Source organism: Rhopalosiphum maidis, chromosome 1, assembly GCF_003676215.2.
Source record: "Rhopalosiphum maidis isolate BTI-1 chromosome 1, ASM367621v3, whole genome shotgun sequence".
In the NCBI taxonomy this organism is placed as follows: domain Eukaryota; kingdom Metazoa; phylum Arthropoda; class Insecta; order Hemiptera; family Aphididae; genus Rhopalosiphum; species Rhopalosiphum maidis.
The window spans coordinates 26,498,345-26,526,251 of NC_040877.1; the positions used below are offsets into that span (position 1 = coordinate 26,498,345).

Here is a 27,907-nt window from a genome sequence, read left to right on the forward strand (position 1 = left end):
TATTAAGAAAATAAAATTAAAACAGAACAAATTAAAATACAATTTACAATACAATACATTTAAATTAATTTACCCCACTAAGCATAACTTGTGGTGGGTAAAATGAGTTACTTGCTTACAACTTAAAATAAATATATAAAAAGAGAACAAAATAGATAAAATAAGATAAAGTAAAAGAAAAAAAAACAAGATATAAGTTTAATAATTACATGATTAATTTTCTATAAGTTAAGTAATGACTAAAAGGCTACAATTTAAGATTTTCAAATAAGTAGTTAAATATAATTGTTTTATTAGCCTTTAAATAACTTAGCTTTCTTCCGATGTTATGAAAAATAATTTTTTTTACGTAAAGGCATTGTATTTACTATTTGGATGCTTATCTAAATCAGGTACCTGCAGTGTTATGATAGATTTGTAACCTCGACAATTCATATCATTTTATTATTTTAAACCGTCAATGTTTTTAATTTTTATTTTCTTGTAAGTACGTATAAGTTATACGTATTTATTATGTAAGTTTCATAAACTTTAAAAAATTTAATAACAACCAAATGATCGCGCTATAAGATCGATTTATTTACGTTTAGAAAAATAGTGCGTTGCAGGTGTGTATGAAATACACGGGATTAAAAATGTTTTGTATTAGTGTAATTGAATTTCTAAATAATTAGGGTATATAGTTTTTAGATGGTATTTTATTATAACCGACGATAAAAACTAATAACTCTACGGTAACCAAATTCGAATTTATATTATAGGTATATCGTGTAATATTTTATGTGAATATTTTTATATTTATTCATTGTAAAATATGTTCTTTTAAATTAAAGAAAATATAATGTGGAGTTATAAATTATAAACAATTTTAAACCGATCGATAAAGAGAATATTAATTAAACAGAGTTGTTTATCTTCGATAATCATGCCACTGTATACATTATTATATATGTTTATACTATAACTATTACCTATGGTCCACATTCATGAATAAAAAATGTATGTTATGAATGTTTCTATAATCACGATGAACTAAAAAGAATTCACTTTTCCTTAGAATATTTTAGTGCTTTAACATAAAATGTAGGTAGTTATAATATTGTAATATTTCTATTAGTAATCAATTTTAGACTCAACGTTTATTTAATATAAAAAACGGAAACAATTTAAGGAAAATCACTCGATATTTATATGGAAACGCTTATACATTGTTTCTATTCGTATATGGTACACACCTAATGAGTCTAAAATAAATACCTAAATAATTTTTGTTATAATCGGCTAAAATATGTTTGGATTTGCGTAGGTACATAAATTATAATCGTAGACTATGAATATACGACAAACATGTCTAAACATCATTGTATACATCTGTTGGCCGCTTTTAAAACATATTTATAATAAAAAATAAATATTCTTCGAAGAATTGTAAATCGATATCACTATATAGACATAATAAATATATTATAGTAAAATATATGATAATATTACTATAGCTGTCGTTTTTTTTTTTGGGGGGGAGGGGCATGTCTAGAACTTTGACTGCATACTAGTTGCATTCCTGTATTCGTAAAATACATATGAAAAAAGGTCTAATCGGAATTGCGGTACGATTAATTTTTGTCCACGTCTGCTCATCCTATATATTATTACCGTTCCTCATTCTATAATAACTACAGTCAGCAGTCATAATATTATAGGTTTATAACATTATATCGAGATAATATGATGATATTTCATCTCAACTGATAACTTGTTGACTGTTTAATAACGACAGTACAACGTAGATACCAAAATGCCAAGAACATCTTAGTCGTAGCTTTTCTAGCACCGAGAACGTTTCACCGCTTACAGATTTCAGTTCTAATATTGTTTGTGTCTTACTTTTTTTCTAATGGCTAATGAAACGAAAACGAAATGTATAGTGCGGAAAATCGTAGTTTATATGTTATCGATGGATATATACATTTCGTTTCCACAAATGTTAAAAAAAATTATTGCTGAAAATGGGAAAAATTAAAATTTGTAATATAAAATTGTATATTTAAACAATGTGTGATTAATAAAATTTGGGCTGAAACTTGTATATAAGCTAAAAAAAATCTGGGCTGCAATTCGGAAGAAATTTTTACCACCGAACGCAATTAGTTACCACTCAGAACTATAAATATCGTGGAACACCGACAAGTCAAAAAATTAATTTTTAAATTATTGTGGCCTGTGGGTAATTTAAAGAAAACGCGATTTTACCAAGTCTTTTTATTATTTACATTTTAAACAAAATACATATTAAAAATTAAACTATAATTTCTCAATTTGCTTGCAACAGTTATTTTTAAATTTGTAGGTCCATTATTTTTTAATAAAATCGTTTTTACCTATAAACGTATAGAACTTACTCACGTCAAATTTACATCGCTTTTAGTTTGCAACTATAGTTATATTTATTTTAGTTACAATAACTACTAGCATATTAATAAATAATTTACAAAAGACCTGATTTATCAGTACCTAGTGGATCAATTTTATATCAAAATTAATTTTAATTAATTTAATTTTTGTTCCTAATCTATCCATTCTAGTATATCATATGCACACACACACACACACACACACACACACACACACACACACACACACACACATATATTTATATATATATAATATTTGTATTATTTATAATCCTAATTTTATTCTTATAAGGTGCATGAAATCAGATTATTGGAAGAATTCGATAAATTTTAAGCATCATTTAGCAATCACGCGTGTAAAATACTAAACCAAAATAATCCTTTTGAATTTTAAATTAAAACTGTATAAGAATATTTTCTACAATTTTTATTATATCTATCATAGTATCATGTATTTATATTTTATTTCATTAACTATTTTATTCTAAATATTAATTTATTACTAACTTACCAATATTATTGTATCCTTTAAATGAATAATAGATATATAAATATAGATATTATTACGATAATGCTATGAGAATTTTTTTATTGATACCTAAATATTCTTAATGACCTTTATTATAATCAAAATAAATGTCTTATTTTTTTTATAAAAATACGACTGTGATTTTTAGTGATACATTTTAGAATAAATAACAACATAAGCGACAAGCAGTTAAATTTTAATAAACAAATAAGGAGTACTGTGAAACACATTAAGCAACTGTAGTAATTAATTAAAGTGATCTTATTAAAAAAAATAATTTAATCTAATTGTTGTTAACATGCAATTTAGTTGAAATACAATTTTAGTAAAAAAGAAAGAGGATAAATTACTCGGAACATTCTTGCATCCTTAGTAGAATCATTGAGAAAGTAGGACATAATTGTAGTAGTTTGGCCACTTCCCTTAAAATACGTCTTGGCAACTTAAATGAAAAAATATTTATATTTAATATAATATATATGGTATTGATGTATTACGATAAATTAATAGTTTTGTAGTTTTTATACTCATTTAATATTTATAATAAATATTACTATATATTATAATATGGTTGCTTAATTTATACAAAATTGACTTTGTTATCAACATGATAATAATATAAAATTCAATAATTAAACAAATATATTTTAAAACCTTTCTTTTTATAGATAAATTACAAAAATATTAAAAAACTTAATTTCTTTTTTCTATGAACTCTTTTTCGGATAGAAATATGCTTAGAAGTTTTCATGTTATACTTTTATTGCTAGGTTAGTATCGAGTCTAAGTATAGCCGTACTTTTAAAAAGTTCTTTATTTTTATTTTTCATTTATTATTAAAAATGGCAAGAATTATTTAGAAAGCATGAATCTGATATTACAATGTATTGTTGTATGGCTCTTTTTATACAGATATTAGTTAATTAAATAATAAAATAAAATATTTTTTAAAATATTTAATATTATAAAGAATGCACAAAAGAATCCATCCACTAAAATAGAGTACTGAATTAATATAAATAAAATTAAGTTTGTTTTCTTTAAAATAAAATAAACCAAAAAATTATAAAAATATTTAAATATAATTCTTATTGAAACTATTTTTACTTCATTTTTTATATAGTTTCCACATTAACAAGTCATAACAGAAACAAGACATTACACTGATTGATTTTTAAAATAATAATAATAATAATTTTTTTTGAAGTACGAGCAAGTTCAAATGGGCTCATTAATGAGACTTATATGATATTAAATGAATGCATTGTTTCCCTAGTATTACCTACCTAACGAAAATGTTTACATTTTATATTTATAGATTAAAAAATATTTTTGTTTAGCTTTATAAACACTAAACAGACAAACGTATTGACAATATCTATTAATATTAATTTAAGAAATTAATCTGATATGTCGATGCCAAGTAAACAATAATATGTAAAATATAGTATATTATTGATTTAAATTTTATAAGTTGCAAAAAAATCTTTTTAAGTAAAACATATGTATTGTACATAGGTATTTAAGGTATTATTTACATTTCGTGTAAAAAATTTACAAGCTAATACAAACATTGTTACTTTTGATTTTCGTAATATAATTAAAAAAACTGTTGAAACAACATGAGGCAACCTTAGTATCTACTGACTTAATCATTATTAATTACATACTATTTTAGATATAATATTAGGTAGATATTAATTCGTACCTATCTACTAAGTACCATAGGAACTTACTTCAGAATACAAAATCCATAGTTTATGCTTATCTCATTAATGTCAGTTCAATTTGCATCCATGCAATTAAAACCAGTGATAATATACTATAATTACTATAATTGCCTATTTATGTGAATTTTAATGTCATAGAATGTTGTATAGGTATAAACTTTTAAACATTTTTCACATCTAAATCAACTGTTTTTTAAAAATCGACATAGTATATTTTTTAGCATTTTAGAATTACTGATTAATCCCATTATCTTAAATAATAGTGTTATCGTATGACAATAATTAGATATCTAAAAATTAATTTCAATTAAAACATTTATGTTATTGTCGTCTTGGTGATAAAAAAAAATATACATTGACGCTCAACTTAATATTATGAGGTTTAAATCATTAAAATTTATTTCCGGAAGTGATCAGTATACATTTCCCTAATTCATAAAAATATGAAATGATTAATATAACTATAAAAATATATATTATTATAATTTTACAATAATAATATTAATAAATTATCGAACCGTCGTCGTAACCACCAACATTAATTATTATATTTATTATTCCGTAACAATCTCGAATTGATGAGACTATTTGTCTACATCTCAGTGGTGACCTCTTGTCTACTATACTATGTTCATATACATATATTACATTATATTATTCGGGGACTGCCTTCACATAATAAAACTTCTCGTGCACACACGCACACACACACACACGCACGCACACACACACACACACACACACACACACACACACACACACACACACACACACACACACACACACACACACACACACATGTTTAAAACGTTCCTGAGCTTTCTCCGAGTCACGCACATATTCTGGTGCGTTGACTGTAGTTATTCTTTGAGCCTAAATCAGCGCAGCTTATCGTCAAACATCTGTACTTAAACGTATATAATATTACGATATTAGATATTATTTTATTTGTACCACGAATCGCAGCAATATGGATGTAGCGTGCATTACTGGCAAGTAATAATAATATACTAAATAATAGCAAGATATTAATATTAATGGACATTTAACCTAACCTGTTGCCTGCGACTACGATATCAATGAGCTGGAATAAACTTTAAATAAAAAAAATATATCACAGCCGTCCCCGTGCTCTAAACGAGTATTCCAATTAATGATCAACGCAGAACCAGTTTTTTTTAAAGAGGCCTCCCGAAAAAATAACATACACATACACACCAATAATATTCATAGACAAATACCATTAATTTCATCCTGTTCGTTTCCAGTTCTTATTTTAAGGCACCGCGAAAACTAGGTCAACACGTACCTATACGTTTTCAGAAGTGTTGTTGAAAAATTATGACATATTACAATCTGTGCGACTGAAAACTTTGATCGCTTACCTACACGAAATGTCGACATTTTTATGTGGACATAGTGATAAATATTTGTTTTTATCGACCCGACGTTATTATTTACTATTATTATACGCATTTGAATACCGGATATCAGGAGATAACTGATAAAAAATATGTACCACCAAAGCGACACGTTCTCCGTTGTTGAACCAGTTTATTCACGAATTATACAATTTAATAAGTGCATTTTATTCATCGCTGTATAATATTATTATGGCGTGTTTTAAAGTGGTAAAAGTTTTATTCTATATTATTATCGGTTTTAGCCGCTCGACGTTGTGTTATAAGCTGTTGAAAAATGACGAGATGAAGTGTCCAGAAGTCAGGGCCAGGAGCAATTGTGATCTAGACGCAGTGAGAACTATATAATATATGATAAATGATATAGTATTCCCATTCATCATTAATAAATATAATATTATAATATAAAATAAAATGTATCCAAGTACAGTAAGTATTATCCAATGATAATAATATTCTTTGAACATTTTCAACATTAAATAATATAGTAAGTCTGTCTTATAGTGCCTATTTATTAAAAATAAAAACATTGTTTCATGATATATTTTTCTTACTACAAATTACATAATATATTCATATGCATATTTTAGAATAATATATTATTGCTTGCAAGATTTAATTCGATATTAACTTTTAATTAGGTTTAATATTATTATATCAGTGACATAGTGAAGAGGACTTTAAAATATTTTATTTGATTAAAACTATAGACTGTTGTTACAGTATAAAAAACAAATAAAAAAAGGTAAGCAAGTATCGCTCTGTACATTAGGCGTCAAATGGTTTATTGTTACATTTGAATTGAATGATGTTGTTTGAAAAACGATTCTAAGTGGAGTTGTGGTCTTTTAAGACTAAAGTGTCAACCTATGTCACTAATATATTTTATAATAATATGTTTTTTTGATATAGCTATTAATATAAGATCTATATTTGATATGATATTAAATAGGTATTTATATTACTTTTAGTATTACTGTAGGTTGATATAATATTTTCCGAAGATATTGTATTTATTATATTATTAATACTTAATATTACCATAATATGTATTTAAACAACATCATATCAGCTTAAATAACTCAAAATGTAATAATATATTTTTGTAAATACCGTTAAATAGTAAAAGTAAATTCATAGTATGAATAGATAATATCTTAAAATAAATCGAAAATTTCATAGCGCATAGTAAAATTCATAATAATATAATATACATCAAAGCTGTAATTTCCCGTGAATAATGTTTTTTATTTATGACGAAATAATTAACATTGTTAATCATTATTAAAACAAGAAATTTTATTCAAAATTAAATTTCTTCAATTGCATATAAAAAATAATTTTTAGCTCCAGTATAATAAAATACTAATGAGAAATATTATATTAAACTTTCAAAGTTTCAAACCTTAGCTATAAAAATTAAAGATTTCATAAACTCTTTACTACAAAATACTTGTAGATTATAAGTTTTGTAGTTAATAAATGTTGTAAAAATTTGAACTTCAAATACTCATGTATAAAAAAAAATTGTGTTTTGTATTTTTAATAATATAATTTATGTAAGATCTAGTATTAAATGCTTAAGACATTTTAACCATCAAACATTTTTTTTTTATTGAAATCTATAGAAAAAAAAAACTAAAAAATCAATGAATACTCATGCCATTAAATGCTTAAAAAGTGTCGACATGTTTAGAAAATTATACTAAATGAACATTTGGTTAAATATTCAAATATTTAGGATTATTTGTTTAATAATAAAATAAAACAAAAATCGTAAGGAAAGAAATAGTACTTATAAGGGTAAGTATCTATTGTCATAAAAATTTCAAATTCAAACGGTCATCAAAAATTTATTTGACTTACCGATGGAAAATTTTTCCAATTACAGATTTAAAAATGTTAAGAATTTTGTGTTCATTTTTCAAATGTTAGGTATAAATACAACATTTTTTATGAATTTCTAACTATAAAATAGTAACTAAAAAATACTATAAAAATAAATATTTGATAATTTTAAATTGAATTTAACAATTTATGAGGAGTTTTGTAGTAAGTTTATAAATATTTCTACCAAGCAAATAATTTTTAATCAACATTTATAAAAAAAATCAAAAATTATACCATATATCGTACATAATAAAAAATGATCATATAAAAAGTTGGTAACATTTTAAAGTTTCTACGGTTATTCATTTTTGAATTATAACAAAATAAAGAAATGATCTTAGAGCAGAAATTCTCGTTTGTTTTTATTTAATTTTTTGTTTATTTTTTCAAATTACCTATAAAAAAAAGTACTAGGCATTTTTAATTTTGTACTCTTTAAGGTAGAAACAACATTTAATTTTTTACTAAAATTAACCTCAGTGTTGAAGTGTTGAACATTGAAGCATTTTATCAACTACATGTAAATATTATAAATTACTTATACTAAGTAGTATAACTATATGAATTACACATACATAAAAGCACACACACACATACACACACATCAATGTATATCAATACATTTATCGCTCTGCTTATAATCTAAAAAACTTTTTTTTTAAATTTAATGAATATTAACGAAAATGATAAAATGTTAACTATTATGTATATAAAATACAATAACGAACTTATTAATTATATATTAATAATAATAATAATATAAGAAAATTATACACTTAAAAATGGAACAATTGGAAACAGTTTTTAAAAATATAGACACGCAATTTTAACAATATACCTAACATTTATTATGCTCTCTACTTATTTTAAAACTATTATTATATGCGAAAGTTAAAACTACAAACATAATTCTTCCATTTTATATTCTCAGAACACAATATAAATATAGAATTAAAAATATGTACTATCAAAATACAAAAAATGATAAAGTATTATTTTGTAATGACTAATTTATATTAGTACACAAAACTTAAATAATTTTTGAAGCTTTGAGTGTTTATTGTTAAAATAATCACTGTGTATATCTATATAATTTGTATTGGGTATATCGTATATGTATAATAATTATACAATAAGAGATTAATAAGGCTAATAAATGATAAAATAGCACCACAAATATAAATATTAAATAATGTATGATAGTGTTATCAGTCAAGCCCGGATTATTATGCAAATCGTATTATTTTTGGGTGTTCTAGAATAATGCATTCCAAGTACAAAATTCGTATCGTTTAACAGATATTTTACTGAGACTCGAATAAAATTACAACTAATTTTTTAGTTGGTAAATACATCGCGATCGCATATATTTCCAGTATTCCTATACAGTTCATTTATTGTGCGTGCCTATAAGTTTGGTATTTATTTTATGTTTTATTGTTACTTTAGCTAAGATAAAGAAGGGTCAAAATGCTGAAAGCTAAACCACAAGTTTCTCTAACACTTACGCAGTTGCGTGCCTATAAAAATAAATTTGAACAATTTTTTAAGGTCATTATTGTATTGAAGAGGAATTTCACAGGGTCTTTAAATACGGACTTTAGTTATCAGTCACCATTTATCAATTTATTAAAATTTTAAAGTATTATAAATAATAAGGAAAAAAAAATAGATAATAATAATATGGTATAATTTATAGGTTTTAAATATGTTTCCGCACATGTGGTTTGTGTTATATTAAAAAATCGTATTAGACAATTATTTAAAACAAATGTACGATATAATATTATGTAAGTGAATTCAAAATATATATCACATTTGATGAACGTTTGTGTGTGTGTGTGTGTGTGTGTGTGTGTACCAGTTTAATACGTAATTCGATATTCAAATGTTCATACAGCTGTTACTGATTATATGGCGTGTGCACTGTGCAGTCAAATGTTATCATCGTATACATATAGTACACATGGGTCAAAATGGGACTGTGGGAAATCATTCCACTGACCACTACATATTTTAATATACTTACATCTTTCAACCCTCTTCTTATTTTTTCCTCAATCCGCTCTAACAAATTGTGGTGTTAAATAATAATAATAAATGTGCATGTAAGTTATTTATAGGTGTATAGTTTTCATATGAACTGCAATATTCTTAATTCAACATTGATTGAAAAACCGTTTAGAGATACCTAAGTAAGAAATTTCGAAATAATTGTAGTACCCCCCCACCCCACTCTTACTATATAGGTACACACACATAGACATCATACACTCATAGGCTTAACTAGGTATTTCAATCTAGAAAGAGTAGGAAGCTTAAATTTCACTTAAAATAACGTCTTAGTCGATGATCTTATTATTTTACGCAAATGCTTACACTCTTATATATACTTCGCCAATTCAGTTACCGCATATGGAAAAAACTACATGTACCATACTACCATTACCTATATAATTAGTGCTTGAAATGTTTCGTGAAATATTTCTATGTTTTAATAATATTTTGTTTTTTTAAATAAGCTTTATTTTTTCGGACGTTTGTTACAACTTTACAGGTAGAGCTAAAATATACACTTACCTTTTTGTAAAAAACTTTAATCCATAAATATTAATATAATTAATAGCATTTAAAATAAGATTATATAATTATCTAATTTAGATATATTTCGTATTAGATATTCTCAAAAAAAAAAAAACAAATAAATATTTTATCTAAATGAAACTAACTTACATTTTAATTAGATAATAGTCAATTATATTGATCGATTACTGAATTTAATTGATTTCAATTAATTTTGTACGCGGCGTTCTTGTGTAGATACACGCGGCAATGTGCATTGTATAAGTGCCTTTAAAATTCAAATTATATAATAATATTTTTTTAATAATTAATATTGTTTAAAAAAAAAAATGAGCACAAAAGTCCAAAAATAAAGAAATATGCCTCAAAAAACAAAAAGGAATCTAAATATTACAAATTTGAATTTGTTGTATCATGAAATAAATTTGTATTTAGTCGGTCTTTTTTGCGATAGTGTAAAATAAACACGCGAATGTTACCTCAAAGTCATGCGTGATTGTTTTCTTTGATATTGTAAAAGTATTTAAAATTATTTTACATCGATAAAAAATATAAAAAATACTTTAAATAATACAATATTATACATATGTAAATACAGAGTAATTACATTACAGTAACACATTATACACTTTTATATTTAAATATGCCGACAACAACACTCAATGCATTATTATTATTATTTATTAATATTTATTATAATCGATATTTGTGATAAAAAATTCAAAGTTGCGCGTTCTTATGAAATATCTCAGACCTTAAATGACTTAAACACTACCTTTAAAAGGCATACATACATACATGCGTAGGTATCTATGATACGATTATTATTATTGAACGTCTATGTACAAGTATTATAGGTGGTCTAAAATAATCAGAAAATAAACATCGTTACATTGATGGTACCGCATGCTATGTCAAAATGTTCATGATAAATTAATGATAATACACCTATAATAAGCGAAACGAAATGTGATTTTCAGATTAAAGGCGCGTGGAACGTGATAGAGTACTACGCAAGTTCGGAAGAGGTGGAGATCTATAGATGCATGAGATCGACGTTCAATCTATCGCCGGACACGCCGGAGATTTCCATGGACTTTACGTACAGCTATGCGGACGACCCAGACAACGAGATGCTGACCGGCAACATCACGTGGAATATACCAAGCTTCGAGCATCCCGGTCATTGGGTTCACATGGAAACACCATGTATGGCACATTGTGATATCACATAACACAATATTATATGATATCATAATAGTTTGTTTTAAAATACGTGCGCCCGTCTATAACATATTATAGTGTTACATAATAATAGTATATACACTACAGTTATGCCTAGTCATGAGTTGCATAACTTTGCAAAGTTAAAATTTAGTTGAAACTTTAAGTTATATTTAATTTAATTTATGTTACGTAATAGATACCGAGAAGCAATTATTAATTGTTTTAATTGATTCTAATCGGAAATGTCGTAAGAACAGCAATAGCCAATAATTATGAGAATTAATTTGCATTAATTCATAATTATTTTTTATTTTGTATGTAAGTTATACAGTTGTTACCCCAATCGAATTGTAATACGTATATCGTACATTTTCAAAGTTTGTTGGATTCGTTCAAGGAATATAATATCAAACACTTCATGACTATTATCTAATTGCTGAAGCGTTTGAACTGAAAACCCTTGCTTAGTGTAGGCGTACGCTTGACATAATGATATAATGAAATTTCTTGATGAATTTTTTCAGAACCGAATTGTTTCTACCTAATCTCCCACATTATAATATTTGGTCAATTTTAAAACATTTTCTCATTCTACAGTTCTGCGTGTTTTAATACGATTATCTACTCATATGTTCCAATAGACTTGAGTTCAGCCACCACAAATCGCCTAAAAACACCTAAGTAATTAAGCAACCTGCATCTTTCCTATATGCTTTCATATTAAAATTAAATTTGTAATATTGTAAAATCTTATCATATTCACTATAAACTGTTAATTACGTTTTAACATAATAATATGTTACTTCAAATATCATAGATGAAATCTCGTATTTGTATTTAATTATTAAAAATAAATAATACATGTTTGTGATGACTAAATATCTTAATTGCGCTACAATTGTGCTTATAATCAATATTATGAACTTGAATAATAAACTATTAAACTGCTATACATGTTTACGTCTAAGTATACTTTTGTTGTACTCAATTGCAGACGAATCGAGTTTTCGTAGTGATAAAAATTAACTTAAACGCGACCGTTTTGTGATTTTTTAGACGAAGGCGTTTACAACACGTTCGTGCTGGACTGTAAGGACACGTGGGCGGTGCTTTTGCACTGCGCCGAGAAACCGTCCAGCCCGCGATACTTGTCTAGCATCCTGTTGTCCAGGGACAGGACGGTGCCGGTAAACGTGCGCAGTTACGTGCACGATAAATTGCCCAAGTACGGCGTCCAGCTCGAGTACACATTCCCTATGGTTCAGGACGATTGCAGTCCTGCCGTCATCCCGTTGTACTACGGTACGAAAACGGCCGGCGACAAGAAGACCGGGTCTGGGAGTAACATTTTCAAGCATCCTATGTTGCACAACGACCGAAGCAATAAGCAGCAAACCGAAATCGATACCAATAACCAATAATTACTGATACTGTATATTGTAAACGCATTAATATCGATTTGCTTTAACATATTTTAGTAAAATTAAGTATACATAAAACGTGATCGATACACATAATTATTATGTCTAGACATTTGCATATTATTTATTTATATTCAAAAACTTGCGTTTTGTTGATATTTTTTACAGTTAACCGCGTCGGCATAATAACAATGTTATAATTTACAGCGGTCGAAAACTTATACTTTTCAAACTCTTCGTTTCTCCGCGACGAGAATATTTTTTACGGCCTCAGTAGTATACTGCTGTATAATAGGTATAGTTGCATATTTTATTAATAATATGAGGTAGGTAGGTAGGTAGGTAGGTAGGTAGGTATATAGGTTAGGCTAACCTCAACGTGCAATTATACATTCTTTCAAATGCAAACACATTATTACTTTTAGTTTTCACTTACTAGCCCAAAAATTTGAATTATTTATGACGTGCGTCTTTTTATTGTAATGAAAATAATTAGACCGTTTGAAACATTACTTATATACATAAGTACAAACTATTTGAATATTAAAATTTAATATATACATTTCGTTTATTCGCTTTTAATAACAATGGACTCTTGTCATAGCAATACAAACAATATAATATTTTATTATGAATACAATCTGAACGAATAAAATAGTCGCTTGCGCTTTTCCTTCTCGCGACTGAGTATTTTGACTTACTTATAATATTGTATTGTTTGTAATGACACGTAACACATAATAATGTATTATTTATAACGATATAGTGTCATATAATGTTTGAAGTCGATAATGTATGACAATATGATGAAATGACTTTTTTCGGCGTTTCCGATCGAAACGTTCCGATAACAATATCTCATATAAATTGTAGAATAATGAGAAATCTGGTCGACGGTTTTATCGAAAAAACGACGGATGTACCCGTACGATATTATTATAATGATAGTAATTATTTTACACCGAAGAGGCGAGGGCCACGAACGCGCGCGGCGATCTCGTTTGTTTGATCTGTACACATTATATTTTATATATATAATACACACACACACACACACACACAGAACGCTAATCAATGGCATGCTAATAACGTACGCGCAAAGTGAACTGAACCAGTGCGTATTATAAACTTATATACTTGTACCTACCTGTTTATATATACAACACATATATGTATATACATTACGTGTGGTCCCGACAAGCGCGCGCGCGTGTGTCTGTGTGCGTATAATAATATCAATGGATCATTAATACTAGGTTTTTTTTTTTTTTTTTTACTTTCCATAACATTTTTTCGTACGCAAATGGCGTGTTGTTATACATACGCGCACACACCACGCGCGATAGGACGAAGAGGAGGAAGTAGTTATTCGGTTAGCCCCTGTCGGCGGTGGCTTCCTTTCGCTTCCGACACCACTGCGAGTGGCGGCTCGCGTACACGCTCACTCACACGTATTATACGTCTATCCAGTTCCCATAAAACGGGGTTCCACTTACGGCGATGACTTATGAGTGTGTGTGTGTGTGTGTGCCACGGAGAAATAAAAAGTACACAGAGGGGAGGCGATTAAGCCCGGAGCGCGTATAATGCGCGCGCGCGGGTATATACATTATATAGCTGTTGCTGCCGCTGCCGCTGCCGCCGCTGCTGCTGCTGCTGCTGCTACAGGTACTTATGTACAACTACAAGTATACACACACACACACACACACACACGTATATACACACACATAGATATGCGAGAAGAAGATAATAAGTAGGTTACGGGGCCGACCTGCCCGTTGGAATGCAGACTGACCGCCCCTCCTGCCCAAGGTGCTTTCCCTCGCTCCCCGCACCCCCTCTCCGAACACCCGTCGCTCATCCGCCAAGCGACCCGCCGCGTAGACGGCCGACGGGGACACGTGGGAACCAGCCCGCGAGTCCATTGCCAAAATCGCATTAATCCTGCTTATTATCCCTTTCGTTTTGTCATTACACGTCAGATATACATATATATACACTCGCGCACGACGCACGGACGTATATATTTATGCGTTATATCGCAGTGCCTGCGCATGATATGCACAATGGCCCTGTAGCCGACGACTCTTTCCTCCCCCCCCCCGTCCTACACGAGATCTTCCGTCATTAATCCGATGCAGAAAAATGAAAATTATGTATATATATATTAAATCTTTTGAAGTTTATAACAGTGTAGTTATGCTGAATGATCATTTAACGTAGTAATAAGACTTTTGTATAACGATCACAGACGTAACGTTGTGCGGGGTACCTCGCTGCTGTATCGCTCCACTACTCCACTCATTTGCATTTTAAATACATCGGAGAACTCCGATTAATATTGTATTTCGGCGTACTGTAAACGGTCTGCAAAATCAAAGATTACAATAATAGGAAACTAAACTTATGAAAAAATATACAATCGACGGTAAAGACGTACACGATGGCGACCATTCGGCATATAAAATTATATTATATGCATAAGTGATATCAACACTGAACAACTAACACCTCCGAATAGCGGTCAATATATTTCAACGAACGAGAGTCTTCGGAATTTAAAGGTTTCAATAAAAATATCGGCATATATACAAAATATTTAGGTATCGATTCGGCGGTGCTCAATATATTATATATATATATATAATTTAATATAGGTACGCTCTACGTCCTAGACCGGAACTGCGACATAAGCGGCGGCGGCGGCGGCGGCGTCAAACGAGGGAGACGACTCGACCGAGGCTGTACGCGGTCCATTTGATCGTCGATACGTACCTCTATATATTATTATACTCGGAAGAAGGTGCGTTACGCACGAGTCCACGTTGCGCGTATATAACTACTGCATGCACCTAATAACAATATAATAACGCGTGCGATCGCCGTATATGTACGTATAGCGTAGAAATGCATACCCGTGTATCATATATATTGTTATATTATTATTTATCATCATACGAACATTATTATTGCCGCCGCCAGTGCGGGAGAGAAGGCGAACTCGCAATAATTAAAAACGTTTTATTTTTCGTACTTTTACACGGGTACACCTACCTACATACTACGTTGGTGTTATTATTATTATTATTATTATTATTATTATTATAACGATGATAATAATTATATCGCTACACGACTGCGTGTTATTATTATTATTATTATTTTCGGTGTTGTTGTGTATAATAATATTATTATCGTCATTCATCGCACTCGTATCCGTTCCGTTGCCGGATACGTTAATTAATTAATAAGGGGAAAATAAAAACGATCGTACGCGCTATACAGCAAGCCCTCGCAGTCGATCGACGTTAACGTAAGAATATTTAATACAACGGTACGGCGCGATGCTGCGCGTGTATAATATTACATATCATTTTTATTATTATTATTATATTATATGGGCACTATACCGCTGTACAAGTCGTGATTTTTTTCACACACGCGCGCACGTCGTCGTCTTCGTTGTCGTGACCGATAATAACTATATTCGCGAGAGGAAACAATAATATAATGTAATAAAATAATGATACACACACGGACACGTCAATGATAATGATAACGTGTAACCGGTGGCGTAACTTTTGTTTTGGAGTGGGAGACATGATAACATTTAGTTAGGTCAAAACTATACACACGAATGTGTTAATAACAATATGTGTAGCTTACATTTAATAAAGTTTAAGAGACAAGATAAGTCCGCTAGTACTGTCATGGACAGCGCCGCGGTACAAGATCAACTATAATTTAATCAACTGTAAGGGGTAACAATAGATATCATTTGGAAAATCAAAGTCTAAAGCGTAAGAGGTATTACTCTGGGTGATCCGCTTTTCCGTTTAACATTAGTACATATATTTCCGTTTTCGCCACCAAAATTTTCAGTTTTTATATTTTGGTAACCCCTTACTATGAAAACATGTGAAGTTATTGTTAATTGGCAATGATTTTTAAAATAAAAAAATAAGTAGGTAGGTAATCGGTTATTAATTAAATACATTTAAAAAAAAAAAAAACATTAAATAAATACTCTTTTATTGTATAAATAGGATGTTGTAAAATATTTTAAGAAACCACACACACATTCAAGTAATACTTAAACTATTGTATAATGTCAGAATTACTGGAGAAAAAATATGATTCTAAAAATATTGTCTACGTGATCTATATTATATAATAAAATATTTCAATTTTTACAATAAGGGGTTACCAAAATATAAAAACTGAAATTTGTGGTGATTGAAAATGGAAATATATATTATTATACTGGCGGTAAATGGAAAGGTCGATTTTGGCGAAAAACGGTGACGCCCATTACTTTAACCCAAAAAACAAAATTATCAAAATTGGATCACTTCACGAGGCGTGATAAATTTTCTTATAAGGCGTGTTTTAAAGCAAAAACAGGTCACGTACAGGCCCTCTTGAGAGGACACCACATCCGCTTGTGTCGTCTCCATAAAAACTTCAACATAGCGAATTTGCGTTCAGTAGAATCCATTATAGGTGTTGTTATCTTTAATATTAAAATGAATTGAACTATTATCAAAGTTAAAGGTTAGAACATTATCAGTGACTAAACATTGGATTTATTCGATATTTTAATTGTTACGCTGGAGATGAGCATTTTAAATTCGTAATATTTTACGTAATAAATCTAACAATACATATAGTGGGTTCTTTGAACGCAAATTTACTATATAGTATGATTGTAAGACGGAGACAACATATATGATTGTTGCATTCTCTTAACGAAGAATAAGAAACAATAAATCAGTTGGCATTTAATTTGTCACAGGCTACGCTATGTGATGTACCGGATCAGATATAATAAACTGTTATTTTTAATTTATGATTATTATTATTATTTAAATATTTTTTAATAAATGATTGTGTATTCTATTATTTAAAAAAAAAATAGTCTAATGTCTTATATTATATAGTTACACTAAACAGGCTATTAATTTTAGTTTATCGTAATTATATTTTATTATTTATATATATATATTGAACACAAAATACTTTAATGGAACAATAAAATCAAGTTATTAAATTTATTTGCAAATTAAAAAATCATATTAATTATAAAAAATTGTGACAACATTTCATAGACATTAATCAATTTATAATAGAAGTCTACCGGTAAAATTATTTGATAATCCGTCAACATATTTTAATATAAAATTCACATCTCTACGATAAATATTTTGTACGTACCTATTATGTCGAAAACATAGTGGGAAAGAAGTGAATACAATCTTTCTACCTTTCAAATAATTTATCAATAATAAATCAATGCGCATACGTCAACACTGGGTATATAATACAGAGCAGTAGGTACTTCAAGTTGTATAAAATTGTTAAATTTAATGAAAAAAATATTAAACTAGTAGCGTTATTATATCGACTATATTACTTTAAGTATAGCTGTATTGATAACCTATACAATATAAGTGTCTTAATAACTTGTTAGTGATTATAGGTAAATCCATAAAACGCTCACAGAAATATAATCAAACTCATGCATTATACTTTAAAATAAAAAAATTTAACTTCTTGTAATGTACAATAAATTAGAGCTTAAAAACAAGGATAAAACTATATCATTACCATCTCTTCTATAAAATACTAAAGAGAAACCATACCCGGCTAGATTGCACACATGCATATAACTGTAGTGTACCTATTGTGTTACGAATTTATGATTAACCATCATTATTACGATGTATGTAACCAAATGATAATATTTTACGATTGTAGCGATCGCAACGAATTCGTTTTGAGAACTATCGGCAGCTGCAGAAGAATGGACAGTGGCGATCTGCAATGAATTACACATATTCAATGAGATTTAATAAAATCAACGGAAAATCAATTTATATTATTACTTCGATTTATATAATATATACCATTTACTTCCAGTCTTACATAGTTTCGAATAATTTAACGATATCGAGACGTTTCTAGTCGTTTTCTAAGCAAACGTCTATTACAATTATATATTAACTTGCGTCGTTGTATACACGCAAATTATAAAGTTACTAATACAAGGATAAAATATATTGTCCATTGAAACTAACCATACATATTGTATTAAATTTTTATGGTTTTGTCAACTTATTATTTATTTTAAGTTTTAATAGGTATAACAATATACCAATAATATACTTATAATAAGGTTAATCTTCGAAACAGTTTTCTTCTATAACATTGAATTGTAAAACTACAAAAGAGCATAGGTGATCGTTAAACTGATTTCTCATATTATACTATTATTATACCAGCTATAGTATTTCATGTTTTAATTCAAAACAATATGGATGTACAATTTTGTTAAAACCATTATAGGTATCGATCGACAGCTATTATAAAATACGATTAAATATAGCATAAAAATAAAATTTTGTATAGAAGCTCGAAAAATGTTGTTGAAAATATAATATATCACCATATTTTGAACTTTGAAGAATATTAATAGATTGACTATTTTTAATTCAGAGTTGTATGTGGGAACCATATATTATGTTATAAATACACGATTGTTATCCATTAATAGGTTTCTGAAAAATATTATATTCTTATACTTGTATATATAAAATTATTTTTAAGTACCCACATACGAAAAATAACGAATATCATTACATATAAACTTTATTTTTCTCGCAATCATACGTTTGTGAAAACATATTTTTTGACCGCTTAATATTTTCACAATTTTATGCTTCATTTTAATTTTTTTCCGTACCGTAACTGCACACGCATTGTGGCTATTTATTTTAATATATCGCTTTAATTCCGCTTAAAAGTTTGTTTTAACTTCGCACATCACAATATAGGTAATATAATACACATAATGGGTATTAATTAATTTATTGTTTAAATACCTACAATACATGTTATTAAAGTTAAATAAAAATAATATTAGATAGGTAGTACCGAAAACCACATCATTTAACATTCAGTAGGTGGATTTTATTTTTTTTTTGAGGGGGCATATATTACATAATATGATAGAATTTTGTAAACACAATATTTAAGATTTGATGTTATAGGCCTTATAAATACAATATAACTGTAAAGAAGTGCCTCAAATCCACTACTGCTAAGGTTTATATCAATTATTATATAAAATAGATCTAAGTACTAAGTAGTATCAAAATAATAATAATGAAGTAAATTTACTACAAACATCGTCGCCATCCGTATAAAATTATATCAAATATAAATTTAAATTTAATTTGATTGAATAAATTCTTACAAAATTATACCTATCAATTAAGTTGTAATTATATAATTATTTATTTTTATTTATAAATTGTATATTATGTTTTTGTTATGGTCTAATTCTCCTACTTTCATTATTGTTGACAGAATAATTGCAAGAACCCGTCTTCGTAACTTATACATCTTTAATGAAAACATCAATATTTGGTTGTACTGAAGTCTGAATTAAATAAATTACCTAATTTGGCATGAAAAGAGTTACAGTTATTTGTTGATCTCTCCATTTCTGCTTCTTTTTTGTCCCAAATAATGGGTGGAAATTTTGCATCGTTTTGATGCTGCTACTACATTAGTAGGTTGCCATTTAAAGTTGTATTTACTTGGACTTTGGAGGGACGACAACTTATAATAAAATCAAGTCTCATTTTATCCCGTTACTAATCGTTTGTCGATAATATTGATGATATTTGCATGTGAATGTGTACCTGATTTGCGAAGAATTAATATCAACGCCAATAGTGTATAATTTACTTAACGCGTTTTTTTGTAAATATGCATTTCCGTTCAATTTCTTCGGATTTTAATTCCCTATACTTTAAATATTTATAATTACTCTTTATTGATAGCACATTTTTTCGTTGACTGTATACAGCACTTATCTTGCTTGCCATATTTCAATAAAACTTAATTAAATAGATGTGTAATAATTTCATAATCTTAAAGAATAATATTTTAAGCAACTAATAGTTAAAGAATGTCTGAGAATGTTCAGAGATCTGAATTTGTCCTGTAAACATTACACCCAGGGAAAATAAATATACTGGTTATAAATTTATGATGTTATCAATTATATCAGTTTTATGGCATGCGGACTTTTGGTATTTAAAATATTTTTAGAATGTGTAGCTACAGTGCGTTAGCTTTTTCGAACGTGCAGAAGTACGGATTCACTAAATATTTTTATTCGTGCGGAGGTATGGTCCACTTTATTTTTGGTAAAGTAATATAAAATAATTTGTGAAATCAAATAATTTTTGGATAAAATTAGCCCTTAAGTACTATATATATATGTGTGTGTGTGTGTGTACTGCGCCATAAAAACATAGAATTATACAGCACGTGACATACAATAATTCGCGGTTTTACTAGGATTACCAGGATCCTACTTACTTTAAACATTTTTCAAAGTCGTACTTAGAACTTCAGTGTTTTAGATAGGTACTCTTTTAGGTACTTCATAATATATAAAAAATTTTCTTCCCGCTCATCCTATTTTACAATAATTAAGTTGATATTGTACTTTGGTCATATCAATTATTGCGCAATCTTTTTAATTATTTATAACCTAAGCTATTACTTCATGTTTTCATCCCCTCCTAAATACGACCCTGGAATTTTGCATAATTTACTGTGTGTAATATATATATATATGTAAGTTGTGAACTTTAATTTTAATTGCGTAACAGTTTAAGACAATAGTAATTAATTATTTATTATGAATAAGAACTTTGAAAAAACAATGAAATATACACAAAACATTTTTTTACAAAAATATTTTTCAATACAATTTTAATATAAATATGAAATACGTACACATAGTAAAAATAAAAAAATAAGGCTCTAAGTTATTTTAAAATGTTATTTGTTTAATACTTACAACTTTTTTCTTTGGTTTATTAAAACCTTTGAATACAATAATATTTAAATTTAGACGATATGCTACATTATTTTATAATTTGCAATTTGAGTATTTAGTTAAATTTATATCAAATTAAATTTTAAATGCATATATACCTACCTAAAAAATGAATAAACATCTTATATTTTTAGCATTGATTATGAGATTTAAATCGATATTTTCCATTAATATTTTTTTAATTTATTTATTTATATACTATTATTAGGTATGCCTAAAACTTATTATATTTTTTACATAATTGTTTGGTAGTCACATGAGTTACCTGTTTTGCATTTCAATGAACTGAACCTAAACAACTCATTTTGTTGTTAAAATCGTTTAAGTTGATTGTAGGTATTTATTACGTGTATAATATATTATGATATATAACAGGCACGGGGAATTCAAAGTTATTAGAGAGTCAATTTTTAGAACCTTTAAATCTGTCTGCATAGAGTAAAGAAATCAAAAAAAAAAAGTTATCATTTACTTTTTATATTTATAACATGTTTAAATGTTAAAAAAACATACTACAATAGTATACAAATAAACGCTAAAACTGTGTAAAGTAATTTTAAAATGTAGCACAGGCTAGGTAAAAATGTATGCGGTTTGCCAGTTGCCCATCCCTAATATATAATAATTAATGAGAAATCAAATTATATTCATTGTCGTAATAAATGTTTGTTATTGAATTTTTTTATATTACCTACGCGCGATCAGTTGAATTTACCTGAGTAATATAATAAAAATCATAAAGTAATAAAACTAACCTTAAAAAATTGTTGAATAAGTATGTCTTTATGTCACCAAGAAAAATTAAGTATCGTTTCTTTAGCAAAACGGAACTGTTTTCAAACGTTATTTCAATAAAATTAAGTAGTTTATAGAAAAAACATATTTTAAATAAATAAATATAAATTTAAACTGTAACAAAACTATATTGCCGTGAATCGTGATCAATAATGACTATACACATCGTGTCAAAAACCTGTTGAATATTATTTGATAATAATGGAAAAACGAATAATTTTGCTTTAATCTGATGTCTGATAATCTTTACACTGCACATTCGTGTAAAATCATCAATGGTAATTGATTAAATTAATTGTTCATTACTACATATTCACGTATTTTATTATCAATTCAATTATTCCTCTTCCAAAATGTTTATAACGATTTCTACGTTGTAAAACATATTTCAAGAATCGTGAAGGAGATATTCGGCAACATAACATTATGAGGTTAGTTTTAATCGTAGTTCCTTTTCATTATAGATTGTGTAAACTCGACAGTTCACACGTACCTCACATCAATGTTGTTTGATCTAAGAACAATGTTCTCTTTCCATAATCTTTGTCTGAAATCAATTAATTATATTCCCTACCCTTTATAAATAGATTTGTCTAAGTAAATCTCACATAATTATTATTTATAACAATTATATAATGGTATAGAGTATAGACTATGATAGTTGAAAAGAGCGATGCAAAGAGTTAGGTACAGAATTAACTATGATTTAGGTCTTGGTAATATAACAGGCGTAAACTATATACTCTGTGAAAAATATTAATTATTGTACATAGAATTTCGTAAACTATACGACATTTTAACCTTTAAACAATTTTATATTTAATTATGTTTTACATAATAATTATACAGTACCTATATTATTATTATATTACGGAAATTGTTTTATTATTAATATAGTAGATATATCATAATATGATAAAAATTTATATTTTGTTATAAAATTATTTTGTAGCAAAAAATAAAATCATACAAATCGAATAAATTATTAAAATAGTTATTTTCTCCGAAAAAATGTATTTACTATAAGTATAATATATTGCTTTTTAAACTTTTGTTATTTAATTTAATAGATAGTTTAAACTTAAAATATTGTATTACTCAATGTTTAGTAAAAATACTATCAAATGATAAACTGCATTCATTGATAACATGATTCATTTTCAAAACCAAATTCTTTTTTAAATAGTTGACCTACTCGTCGGGTGTTTTATTACAAATCGAGGGTTATTGTATAGAAAGCGGAGCGAAGATGAAAGCCGAAACTACTAATAATTACTGTCGATTACATGAATATCAGATGTGGAATTTACTACTGACCTTTTCTATGGAAATAAATTCTCGGGTGGAGTTGATACAACATTTTTATGGCCCGTCTTTTCCGGTGGAATTTACATGTGCCACATAATTTTACGAAAATTGACTTTGAAAATATTTAATTTCATATTAAATATCATTAAATGTATTTATTTATTCTGAAAACCACGAAAGTAATAAAATCATTAAATTAAAAAAAAAAAGTCATAGGTACTTTTTGAAATTTGTAATGTTAATAAGACGTATTTATGTATATAATGTAAATACATCAATTGATTAACATAATTATATTGAATTAATAAAACATATTACTAACTACTGTATGTCTGTATATTGTAATAAAACATGATATTTACTTATATTTTAAATTAAATGAATAGTTTATCATATTATAGTTTAATATTATGACTACAAATAACTTTAAAATAACTGTACCACTTAAATAATGAATTAAGTAGGTAGTTAAGTAAAAAAATGAAGTTAAGTGAAGTAAATGAAAAATATATTGTAGCATTATTTTATATCTAGGTACCTACCTAATTAAAAAAAAATAAAGTTAATACATAATATTAATTTGAAATTCATTGGAAAATATACATTAATAATTTTTTTATACATATTAAATAATACAATCAAAATAATGAATACCTATTACCTAGCTAATTGTTAAAAAATTAAAATATGTTATTTTGAGTTATTGCTAGTATTGCTGTCTCAAAAAATAAATTATTTTAATGGCTATACATTTTTATTAACAGGTGTTTAGTAAAGTATTTTATTTAATCTATTTTTACAATGCCTGAAATTAAAACTAAAAACCTAACCGTCTACAATTACTAAACGTGACATACTTTTAAGTATAACAGGTTACTATTTACAATAATTGAATAATATTATATATTATATTCACACATTTCACAAAATAAATTTAGTAAATTAGTTTTTTAGAGAGACCACCAATGTGTTGTCACATTAAATTTCTAAGCGATTCTTATCACATTCTAAAATGAACCATTTTTAGAGTTTTTTTTATGGTATTCCATAAAACGAGAATCTCATAACTTTAATACATACTTGTACAATTTGTTTTTAATCTTTAATTATATACCTATTACACTCGAACATTTTAGAGCAATTTTACTTTTGAAAAAAGTTTTTTTACACATTTACTGTAATTACTTTTTATGCACTTATATAGTTTTAATAAACTTTCTAGTATTTATCTAATAACTAGATAATCCTAACGGCTAATAACCTTATCAACTACATAGACCTATGAAAGAATATACGGTAAAAAATCACATTTACAAAGCAATTCTATGCAAAAAATAGGTGTACAAATATTTATTTCAAACTTTTATAATTTTTTTTTTTTTATTATTAACAGATAATAATTTTTTAAATAGGGCATATTAATAATTGCATTATTCTTCTTTTACTAAATATTTTTTTTGTATATGTACGCTGTCATCTTGTCGATTGTTTTACTTAGAGTGAATTTAATTAATTTTAACGATGTATAATATATACATACATATATATATATACATAATTACTATGTATATTACTAAAATCTTGATACTTAAAAGTAAAAATTAACACTTAAATACAAACTAAATCATTTTTAATACTTACTATTTAGATTTTGTTTTTAATTATGTTAGATTAACTAACTTAATAGTTATTATAGTAACATAATTATTGAAATAAGCAATAATTGTTATCATCAAAAACGATACGCACATACCGATACTTTTAAATATACTGATTTTTTGTCAGCAAATATTCATACATTTTTTATTGTTTTATACTAGATACTATAATTTACTATACTAAATACTAGAAACTCAATTTTCTTTTGATTGGTATCAAAGACACATCACGCTTCATTATATCTTTTACTGGTAAAAAAATATAATTTGGTTAGCAATATAAATATTTGTTTATTTATTGATTAGAATTATAATATTACATTAATAAAATAGAAAAAATGAATTCTTCATATTAATATGTATAATATAGAATACATGGAATTCAATAGCAGTTCGTACTTTATTATTGTACAATACTTGTGTCACATTATTATTATTTACATAAATAATAAAAAAAGATAAATATTTTAATAAAATTAGATAATTACTAATGTAATAGTCTTAAAAATATTTAATAATATTGTGTATTAATATTTTTTTCATTTTATGCAACAGTTGAATTAATTAATTACTATTATTTTAAGTATAAAAATTTAATTCATGACAAAAAAAAATTATTCGTATAAAAATATATGTAATATACAAAGTACCATTAGCACTTACATAGAATATAAAAATAATTCAAGTTCGGTGCCGAAAAAATTAATACTTGGCATTGTGACTTGTGCTACAGCATAATTTTACTAAAAATAAATACATCACAAATAAATACAATTGTGACGTGACTATATGAAAAATGTTTAATTAAATGTTGCATTTTATAACATGATTATTAATACTAAGAATGTACAAGGAACAAAAATTATTATAAATGTCTAATGACCCACCTACTTTGGCGTAGTGACTCAAAATCATCATCTATAATTTGCAAGTTAATTTTTCGAATTCGAAATATATATTTACCAAAAAAAGCATCGAGATTTGCAATAAAATGCGTGTAGTTGCTTTACCCATAAAACTCACTTTTTAATCGTGAAATTGGTCCATATATGTTGACCTATAACTTTAAAATTAGTAACAAATCATGCCAAATTATTTACGACAATTTTCAAGTAAGCCGTTTGCAAAATATTGTAGGATGAATCGATAAAAAGTTGTTCATGGTTGGCTCTAAAATTTCGTAAGTTCGTCATTCTGTTTTGAAATTTTATAATATATTTAATGTGGTGGAAAATTAACTTGACTTTAACCAATTATGTGTGTGATACCAAGAATATGGTTGATATTAGGTAAGGATATAGAATATAATAGATAATACATTTACTTATATATAAACGAATACAATTATATAAGTATTATAATGTACAGTACATTTACATTACTACAGATAAAAAAACGTTATTCCTAATTAGAAGATAATTATTAATGATGAGCAATAGCCATGAAATAGTACAAAATATATTTTCTTAGAATATGTTTATAATACTATACATTATCAACGTGTGATAATAACTTAGATATAGGTATAATCGTAGAATTTTAAATAAATTTATCTAGCTACGTTTTACATTAATATGTTATAATTTGCGAAAGATTTTGTTCAAAATTAGGTTATATGATTTTAATGTTAAAATTTCACAACTAAAAATAAATAAAGGCTGCGCGTTTACACAATTGTGTAATTAGACAGTAGGACTTTTCTCTCTTCTGTATGCGTTTTGGCGCATGTATACTACTTTCGTGGAGTGCCTACGTTATATTATTATCTTAGAATAGCATTATCGAGCCATATCCGTACAAATAGTTTCAATGAAGCACAAAATCGTAGTGAAACAGCGGAGAAATGGATAGAGACAGAGCGAGGGGCCTATGGGAAGTGAAAGAGTGCAAGCGAGAGAGAATAAGTGTGTGTGTGTGTGTGTGAGAGAGAGAGAGAGAGAGAGAGCAAAACAGCGAGAAAGACGTGTAGTAAATACTCATGCGCAGACGGGAAGAGAGAGGAACAGTGTACACA

General features: G+C 27.1%; 1 protein-coding gene across 1 annotated transcript; it reads left to right on the plus strand.

Annotated features, from left to right (window-relative positions):
• The first annotated feature begins 6,212 nt into the window (after nt 1-6,212).
• LOC113548854 lies at nt 6,213-13,322 on the plus strand. Its single transcript, XM_026949941.1, has 3 exons — nt 6,213-6,424; nt 11,545-11,773; nt 12,848-13,322. Exons 1-3 carry the CDS (start codon nt 6,284-6,286, stop codon nt 13,210-13,212), a joined length of 735 nt encoding a protein of 244 aa, XP_026805742.1. The 5' UTR covers nt 6,213-6,283; the 3' UTR covers nt 13,213-13,322.
• Nucleotides 13,323-27,907: the final 14,585 nt, after the last annotated feature.

Coding starts and splice junctions, on each gene's coding strand:
- LOC113548854 (XM_026949941.1), top strand. CDS start 6,284: ATGGCGTGTTTTAAAGTGGTAAAAGTTTTATTCTATATTATTATCGGT. Junction 6,425..11,544: donor GCAATTGTGATCTAGACGCA/GTGAGAACTATA, acceptor TGTGATTTTCAG/ATTAAAGGCGCGTGGAACGT. Junction 11,774..12,847: donor GGTTCACATGGAAACACCAT/GTATGGCACATT, acceptor GTGATTTTTTAG/ACGAAGGCGTTTACAACACG.